This window comes from Corylus avellana, chromosome ca4, assembly GCF_901000735.1.
Source record: "Corylus avellana chromosome ca4, CavTom2PMs-1.0".
Lineage (NCBI taxonomy): Eukaryota > Viridiplantae > Streptophyta > Magnoliopsida > Fagales > Betulaceae > Corylus > Corylus avellana.
In genome coordinates this window covers 2,150,886-2,160,665 of record NC_081544.1, presented here as the reverse complement: position 1 = coordinate 2,160,665, position 9,780 = coordinate 2,150,886, and the positions used below count along the sequence as shown (strand labels likewise).

The window sequence follows — 9,780 nt, the reverse complement described above, 5'->3', positions numbered from 1 at the left end:
GTTGTTATTAAAAATAACATATAAGCTTAATCCTTATCACCGATGTGTCTAAGTATCATTACTTGGATTAAGCTAAGAGGTCACGTGCCTTCTTTTATCATTGATGAGACCTTTTCCCTCCTTTGACTATTGTAGAGGTATCCTTTATCATATTTTCAAGGGTTAAACAATCTTTTTTTTAGTATACGAGGTTTTGCAACTTTATTTTGTTATTTATGTTTTAATTCGTATTGTGGAGAGGTATCTCTCGCTTATAGTTAAAAACAGAAACAATACTTCCATATAAAGTTTGTCTATAAACTTAACAAAAGTCCACGTCAACTCAGTAAAAAACTGATACGTGACAGTGAGTAATATTAAAAATTACAAAAATATAAAAATAACTAATAACTAAAAGACTTAAAATTTTAAAATGATTCTTCCTCTTCCACCTCACAATCAGATCAAGTCCATGGTTCTTATCGAAAATTTGGCTTCCTTTTCCAAATTAGTCGTATCTTTCATTTTATTAGGATGTACTAGTACTAATATACCAAACCCTTTTGAAACCAAATTCAACATGATCCACCAGAAGCACTGAATCTACATGAATTCCACTCGAAACCCTCTTTCTCTCTCTCACTATGAGAGAGAACTCATAACCTATGTTATGAAATTTTCATTGAAGTTAATAAAAAAGTATGAATTTATTTATTAAATTAATATTCTAACAAGGAAGACAATAGTTTGACCTTAATATCTTACTAAAAGAAACTGTGAAAAATGTTGGTGGCATTTTATAGAACAAAGATTCAAATAAGTTGTTTTCTATTAATTTCTCATGTAGTGCCTGTGAAAAGCACGGAGAATCATAAGCATTGTGAAGGTTTCAATCCACCACTTCGATCGGGACCGCAATAACCACATTAAACTGGCCACTATCTCAAAGTGTTGTCAAAATTTCTTTAATCACCATCTCTTGTAATGAATAATGATAGTGAAGTTTACAAATCCACTAAGGAGAAAAGGAATCGCATGTGCAGACGCTTGCTTTACAAGCTAGATAGGCTTCAACAACCGCTATAAATCAAGGATCAAGTTTCTTTAATTACCATCTCTCTTCTAATCTCTCTCTCTCTCTCTCTCTCTCTCTTTGTTTGCCATCATGAATATTCAAATAGGAAGCATTACTCCAGTACTTATAATCAAATGCTTAATCACCCTCCTCATCATCTTCCCATGTCTCCTCTCTGTAATCTGCACTGAGTGTGGATGCCAGCCACCTCAATCACCTCCAATAGAAGTTCTAACCTTTGTAGACCAAAGACTCGCTGTCGTCTACCCGGTGATCCAAAAATTCAAGAAAACAATCACTTCAGATCCCCTGGGAATCACCCAAACATGGGTTGGCTCAGACATATGCAACTACACGGGCTTCTACTGCGACACCCCACCAGACAATGACACCGCCAAAGCTCTCGCCGCCATCGATTTCAATGGCTATCAGCTCGGCGCCCCGACTCTCGATGGTTTCATCGATCAACTTCCTGATCTTGCTTTCTTCCATGCCAACTCCAACAACTTTACTGGCACCATTTCCCCGAAAATTGCAAACCTCCCTTACTTCTACGAGCTCGATATCAGTAACAACAAATTTTTTGGCGCATTTCCACCCGCCGTGCTTGGCATGAACAACCTTTCGTTCTTGGACATCCGGTTCAACTCTTTTACTGGAACGGTATTGTTAAATTACTACTTATCCTAAGAGTTTAAATTTATAAGAATAGATAAATTTAAATTGGAATACTCTCTTTTATGGGATCTCAAACTTTTCCTTAATATATGGATAACTTCACTTAGAATTTTTAAATTATTATGTGTTTGGAGAAGACCTCTACAAATTTAAAAAACTCTCAATTTCATCCATTAAACTTTTAATTTAATGCTTGACCCCTTTGTCAATTTTTACCGTTAAAACTTAATAGAAACCACTAAAAAGACCAAATTACCCTTCAATTTTTTTTTAAAAAAATTCAATTTAAAATTAAGGGTAAATTTGGATTTTTATAAAAGTTTCAAGGCTATAACGGTCATTTTATCACTTTTAAAGTTCAAAAACAGATAGAGTAGATTGCATCAAATTGAAAGTTCAAGTAGTGAAATTGAGAAGTTTTAAAATTTTTTGGGAAATCTTTTCAAATCGCATAGTACTTCAGGTATCTTTTGTGAAGTTTTTTCCAAAAATCTAACATGTAAACGAAAGCTACCATATTAAATTATCATTTATACTAAAAATAATTTAATCATTTAATATATATTTGAACAGGTGCCACCGCAAATATTTACGCAACCCCTACTCGTGCTCTTCATTAACAACAACAACTTCATGCAAAAACTTCCGGACAACCTTGGCAACACCCCGGTACTCTATCTTACATTTGCAAACAACAGATTCACCGGTCCAATCCCTCGAAGCATCGGAAATGCGTCAGCAACATTGATTGAAGTGTTATTCTTGAACAACCATTTAAGTGGGTGTATTCCGTACGAAGTAGGATTACTACGAAACGCCACAGTTTTTGACGCTGGAAACAACTTCTTGACCGGCCCCTTGCCGTGGTCGTTGGGGTGCCTGGAGAAGATTGAGCAGCTGAACTTCGCCGGAAATTTTCTGTACGGGCAGGTGCCAGAGTTGGTGTGTGACCTAGGGAATCTTCAGAATCTTTCACTCTCCGATAACTATTTTACCGTCGTAGGACCTCGGTGTAGGAAGCTGATAAAAAGTGGAGTTGTTGATGTGAGGCAAAACTGCATCCATGGACTTCCCGATCAGAGACCGCCGGGAGAGTGCTGGTGGTTCTTCATTTCTAGTCACTTCCACTGCGAGTACCCCTGGTGGTTCACCACATATGTTCCTTGTAGGGCTCCTCCGGCGTGGCATCATCACTATCCTCCGAAGGGGTCCAAGAGGAAGTTGTTGTCTTATGCTGCTCTTTCTAGAAAAAGATTGTGAGGGGATCAGTGGGAATATTTGGATTTCACCCTTTTGATTATACGCCTTATATATAAATAAGGACCAAATATATAGTTATCCATTCGAAAGGACATAAAAGTCTAAACTAAAAATCTTTTGTAATAAATTATCAGTTATCCAAAAACTTAAGTTAATAGAAAGATATATTCTTCGGCTCAATATCTGGCTCAACAAAATGAATAAAGATTTGCTAAGCACGGTAGCTCAACAATCTATAATTTATTTTAATAAAAAAAAAAAAAACCTAATATGATTAATGTGTTGAAAAATTTCGTAACTAAAAAGTTATTTTTTTAATTAAATATTTGTTGAGTCAAATGTGAGTACTTTGTATAACGTACATTTAAGGTAGAACTCCTACTATAATTTGAAAATATGTTCGTGCAGTTACCAAATCAATGTGAAAATTAATGCATTAGTAGACATAGATACACTAATCTATCAAACTTAACAAATTGGTGTTTTGGTTTTTGAGAAAATTTTTGTAATTCATTCACAATCAAGAAGAAAGACCTCGTTGTGCTAATAAAATAATTTCACAGATATAATTAAGAATTTCTGTTATCCAAACTTGATCCATAACTAGTTTAACTACTGACTTGGCTAGCCTATGTGTAGCAGAGTTAGCGACTCTTTTGACATTGTAAATCTATCAATTTGGGAGCATATTCAAAATGCCTCTTTTATCCTCCACTAGATGTCCAAATCTACTCTAGTTGTGATTCATTGCATTCACAGTGTTCACTCTTTAAGACCACATCACCCTTCATAATGATTTTCTATAGCTCTAAATTACGACTGAATTTCGCTAATTGGTGATTAATTAAATCCATGGCCATTTGGGGTAACCCTTCCATGGTTATTTAACCAACCCATCTTTGATACGACGTTAAGCTATAGGCCCATTGACCTTAAAACCTACAAGTCGTCCGGACATCATCTATATCAAGTTGACGAAGCTTGAACTAATTTAAGTCGGCTGAACCTAATTCAATTAGGTCGACCAAGATAAATTAATCGTTAGAATTAGAAGAAGTGTTTCATAACAGGACACAATAAACACATATCTCAATCCCAAACCAAGCCTAATCCTATAATTTCTTGGTGATCGAATAGGGCCTGTTAACAGCCCAAAGATATGGGTTCAGAATATTGTTTATGCATCAATCTTTATGAATGGGCATCTAATCACCACAGACCCACCTGCATGTTTATGCAGAAAAATGTTTCATTGACCAACTAAGGCCTCATGCTTTACACATGGTTTGGCGGCATCATAAATTTAATACGACTATTGTATTTTGAAACAATAAATAATTAATACAACTATAATCTCATCAATCATGGAGAGTAGTATGAAAATCAATTTCTTTATATATATATTATGATCGATAGCCGGATTGGCAGCTTTATCTACCTCAACTAAATACTAGATTCTCGTATCTTATTGGCATATCATGCCATTAAATTTGTTAAACAACAAACAATGAAGGATGAGTGTCGTTAGTTAGAGTATATTTTCATATATTATTTAAAAGAATTCACATTAATCACAAATTAAATCCATATTATTCAAAAGAATTTATATTCTTAACATGTTCCTATAAAATGAATGGTCCGTTAGCGATCATTAGTCTTTACTCTAACATCATTAAGATATTATAAAGTGACGTAATAGTTCACGTTTCATTTATCACATTAATCACTAAAATATAAATAGTCACTTGATATTTCATGTGTCACTTATTACGTTTACAAATTGATGTAATAATTCACATGACACCTATTTTCAAAAAAATATGATCTGTCATGTAAATTTATATTAAAAAAAAATATTTGTATTAAAAACTGTTATAGTACCCCAACCTATACTTGGACGGTGGAAGTTGGTTATATATATATATAACCAACTTCCACCGTCCAAGTATAAGTTTTTTATTTTTATCTTTTTTTGGGTAACAAAGTCCAAGTTAATTGTGTTAAAAAATGATAATATTCTCTTAAGCCGGTTGGGACATCACATCACACACCCATGTCCTGACAAAGTGAGAAGGGGCATGATAATATGTTCGAACAAATTTCAGAGGACTTTGACATAATTAAACAACACAAGTCTAACAATTCGTGTGCATATATAAGATATGTAACCACCGGGATGTCATGTTCTCCCACGTATTTTTTATACTATTGGAATGGCTCTTAGTATTGTCGTTGAGCTTTCTGTGTTTCTATAGTTTTTTTTTTTTTTCCCTGAATTTTGGGTTGTCGGCATGTTTCCATTTGTTGATTAAGAAATAGAGAAATTCTATAATGATAATTTAGAAAAAATATAGATCTTATAAATTCAATGGTAGATTTGAAAAAGAGATGAATAGAAGATGGATAAGAGATGAATTGAAAGAATAACATCTCTATAAGAAATAATAGTGTTCTTTTTTTTTCTTTTCTTTTTTTTTTTCAATGTGAAAAGGGGAAAGAGAATTACATGAAAATAGACAATAAATGCAACAGAGATTTCTTGACAACAATCAAGAATTAATCAAATAATTGACTTGGCCCATCAAGCGAACTGATATGGCCAATGAAGATTGTTAAATATGGAACAAAACCCAAAAAGGTTACAAGCATGACCATTACCAAATATTGATAAAAGAAAACAAATCCGACCATTAGTTGGTATAGAGAGGAAAATCTCTGTCAAAAATGGAAAATGATGCTAGTACAAAAAATTAGCCAAAAAATGAAACACAAAAAGAAAAAGGAAAAACTTCACTTTAGACCCCTAAACTATCACATGTTTTGAAAAGACCTCCAAAATTCAAAAGATCTCTATTTACACCCATGAACCTTCAATTTCAATCAATTTACCCTCATGTGTTAGCTTTAGCCGTTAATTTCTAACGGAAATGCCTAAAAAGACAAAATTAGTCTTCAATTTTTTTTTTTTTTTTTTAAAAAAAAGAAACTTTAAATTGGAATTAAAGGTAAATTTGAAATTTTATAAAAAAAATCAGGGTATAAACGTCATTTTATCACTTTTAATGTTTAAAATCTGATAGATATGAGTTAATTGAATCAAATTAAAAGTTTAGGAAGTTAAATTGAGAGTTTTTAAAATTTATAAGAGCCTTCTCAAAACGCGCAGTAATTAAGGATTTAAAGTAAAATTTCCTCTAAAAATACAGGAAAATAATAAAGAAACAACAAATAATACTCGTTATAGCCTTCACATTGTATTCCCAATTAACATTCACTATAGCTTTTACTAATCATTTATTACAAATTCAAAAATAATTTTAAAAAATACAACAATTTTAGAAGGACCAAAAGAACCACATGAAAATATCATTTAGTATTACTTTTCACTAATAATCTAGATTTGAGGACAAAAATTATCGACAAATGTATGTCCCAGATTTCCTGCTAGGTTCAAAGTCCACGTATCAGCCTCTTATGATCTTGTCCGTACCACATAAATACGTAGCTCTGAGTCTTCTGACTCAACCGATAATAAAAAATAAAAAAGATATTCTGTGACACCTAAATCTGAATTGAGTATTATCATACCATATACACGAGTCTCATCTTTGCCTCACCGACAAAATATATCCTGCGCTCTTTACTTTACTAGAGCCATAACGTACGCTTTATCACGTGCGCCACGTGGCCACATAGTAAAAGAGACAGTTACAACGTCAGAAACAGTTAAAAGACACCACCAATCCCACGAAACACTCCGAAGCTTCTTGTCTTCACGCGCTCCTAGGCCAATTCAAACACGCGTTCCTAGTCATTGAGCATTCGGCGCGCGTAGACCTTTTCCAACGATTCCCAAGATCCGAATAAAACTAGACTAATTCAATTCAATCAACCCCTAAAGTTCAAACACCCCTAATCACCATCACCGACAATATATATTATACGTCGAAATTGGGTTGAAACAGATTTTTCCTCTTTTTTTTTTTCTTTTTTTTTCTCTATTAGCACATCTGAGTTAATGAGCTGAAAATCTGAGTTAATTATGAGTTAATACTTGAGAGTTCGCTTGAAATTTCAAACTCCACCATTTTCTGCTCCTTTCCCAACGTTTCTCAGCAACCAAACAGACCAAACTCACTAAAAAAAAGAAACTTTTTAAGATACCCAAAACTTTGATGCTTCATCTTTGTTTTGGACACACTTGAAACAGTTTTACACCTATAGAATATTAAACTTTTCTATGAAAGCAAACAAAAAAAAAAGAAAAAAAAAAAAAAAGGAAAAAGTGTCATAATAATACAATTGATCCTCACAAACCCCATCTGATCAATCATCATCGTCTCATGATAAAGAATTTAAATCTGACGATGGCAATGAGGAGGAAGAGGAAGATGAAGAAGTGAAATTTTTACAGAACTCAAAGCAATTCTCGTCCATTCTCTCCAACACAAAATGCCCCAACGAGTCCACAGTCTCAACCAAATTCTCTCGGCACAAGAACTCATCGCTGCACGTCCTCTCCACCTCTCTGTCAAAATCGTGCACGAACACGTGTGTTCGTGACCGGGACCCACCGGCCCTCTTGCTCCTCGCCAGAACGCTCGACGTGAATATGGCCGACATCCTCCCCGGGGCCTTGGGGAAGTACCCTCGTGGCCCGTCCACGAGAATCACGTCCCACGGCACGTCGTATATGTGGTTAGGCAAGTCGTTTATACCGAGCACGCATTCCGAGAACAATAGGTTCTGCACCGGCCTGCACTCGTTCCGGACCTGGGATTTCGTTCCCTGAATGAGCTCCGGCATGTCGGAGACCCTGGTGGAGTACGACACATCGTAGGCTTCGATTCCCGGGTGGGATTGTTCGAATTTGGACACCAAGAACTCGTTCTCGTCCAGGTAGACCGTGCGCGCGTTGAAGTTGAGCGCGTGCCAGAGGAGGGACTCGTGGGTTAGACCGAAGACTAGGAAGTTGCAGCCGGGAGAGCAGTGGGTGAGGGCGGCGGATATGGACGCGAGCTCGGCGGAGGACATGTGGGGGGAGCCGGAGGCGTTCGAGGCTGTGACGGCGTAATGGAGGAGTGCATCGGAGACGGGCGGCGGGAGAGGCGTGGTGGGGAAGGCAGAGGTTAGGCTGGTGGGTCTGGTTGAGGAGGAGGCGGAGGAGGGGATGGTGGAGCTGAAGAGGGTGACGGTAAAGGCTAAGGTGAATAGCGTGGTGATGAAGAGGAGCCAGAGGCGGTGAGAATTTGTGGAGGAGGAGGAGCAGGAGATTGCGCCGTTTTGTTTGTGGATTGAGGAGGGGTGGTGGAGGAGTATGAGCTTTGTGCCGGTGGTGGTGTTGGTCTTCATTTTGGGGGAGACACAGATACAGAGGGATCGATGAGATTATGAAAAGATTATTTTCTTTTCTTTTTTTTTTTAAAAAAAAAAAAAGAAAAAGAAAAAAAAGGTCTCGTTTTCTAAACTTTTCTTGCTCGTTTATGTGCTTGGGAGTTTGAGAGAGGGACAGAGAGGAATCACGGAGGGGATTGAGAGAGCAAGAGCCACGAAGATCTCACGAAGACCGAGGGATGAAAAAGATGGAAGCGGTGGAGATGAGTGGACCCCGGTGATTGGACAAGTATCTTTTGATTTCATTATCTAAATTTTAAATTTTTTAAAAGACTTATTAAATTGACTTTACGTAGTTACAAACTTTAAATCTTAAATAATAAAATTTATTTATTTAAAATGGAAGAAAATTCTATTTAAATGAATCGGGGGTTTTGGACGAGCAGTGGCGGGGATAGAGAATGGGGGACCGAGTCATACAAGACCAAAACGACAAAGGTGATAGGACTCTACGGCTGCCTTTGAAAAGATATTGAGAAAATTTTAGCCCCCACTTGAAACCTTTGTCCAAATTGTTAATGTTATAGACCATTTCTGGGATTCATATCTGTTTGAATAGGTTGTTCAACAATTTAAAATTTATTTGAACAGATAAATCTCGTACATGCTATCTTATATTAACGGCCTATATTAATAATGATTTGGATAAATAATTGCCTTAGTTTATGCTTATCAAAAGAAATAATGCAATTCACAGGAAATTGGGCAGAAATTTAGGTGGGAATTAACTTTTTGGCTCTATAGTAGGAGTAGGTGGTGTGAGTTTGATTTAGTACAAAAAGGTGGGTTCTCTTTTCACTTGTATCTTGTGCTTGTGCTATTACTATCACCACGTGATATGTGATATATCATATACAAATTAATGGAGTGAATGCAAGGCTATACATTTATGGCGGATGGTTTGTATCTTTATTCTTTAGAGCTATATTTGAGTCAGCAAAATGCTGAAATATTTGCTGCTATATTCACCTAAGTTTTGTGAGCATTGTTTACCCACCCAAAAAAAAAAAAAAAAAAAAAAAACTCTAATACTATTCTCCCTCTTCTCAAAAAAATAATAAATAAATTGTTAAAAATAAAAATTTAAATGGAATAGTAAAAGTAGATAGGTAAAATATAGAGTTGGATGTAAATGTTTTGAAAAAATAGGTAATTAAAATAGAGAAATGTAATTTTTTTTTTTTTGTCTAAAATTAATAATAAATTTACTAAGCGAGAAGTGAATGCTGTTAAAGAAGTTTCATATAAAAGTCCACCCAATGCATATTGTATTTGTATGAATCTTTGCATGACACAAATGAAGAGCAAGGATACTAGAAGCATTTCTAATACGTCTCCCTTTTTTTTTTCTTTTTTTTTTTTTTTAAGCTCAAGAGTTGGAAAGACTATTCTTT

At 35.4% G+C, this 9,780-nt stretch overlaps 2 protein-coding genes across 2 annotated transcripts; one reads left to right on the top strand and one right to left on the bottom strand.

Moving 5' to 3' along the window:
* The first annotated feature begins 1,144 nt into the window (after positions 1–1,144).
* Positions 1,145–2,992, top strand: LOC132177215 (uncharacterized protein At4g06744-like). Its single transcript, XM_059589466.1, has 2 exons — positions 1,145–1,717; positions 2,306–2,992. The coding sequence occupies exons 1-2, from the start codon at positions 1,145–1,147 to the stop codon at positions 2,990–2,992; spliced, it is 1,260 nt and encodes a 419-aa protein (XP_059445449.1).
* A 4,134-nt stretch (positions 2,993–7,126) lies between these two features.
* Positions 7,127–8,502, bottom strand: LOC132177721 (protein IRX15-LIKE-like). Its single transcript, XM_059590160.1, has one exon. It carries the CDS (start codon positions 8,342–8,344, stop codon positions 7,334–7,336), a length of 1,011 nt encoding a protein of 336 aa, XP_059446143.1. The 5' UTR covers positions 8,345–8,502; the 3' UTR covers positions 7,127–7,333.
* Positions 8,503–9,780: the final 1,278 nt, after the last annotated feature.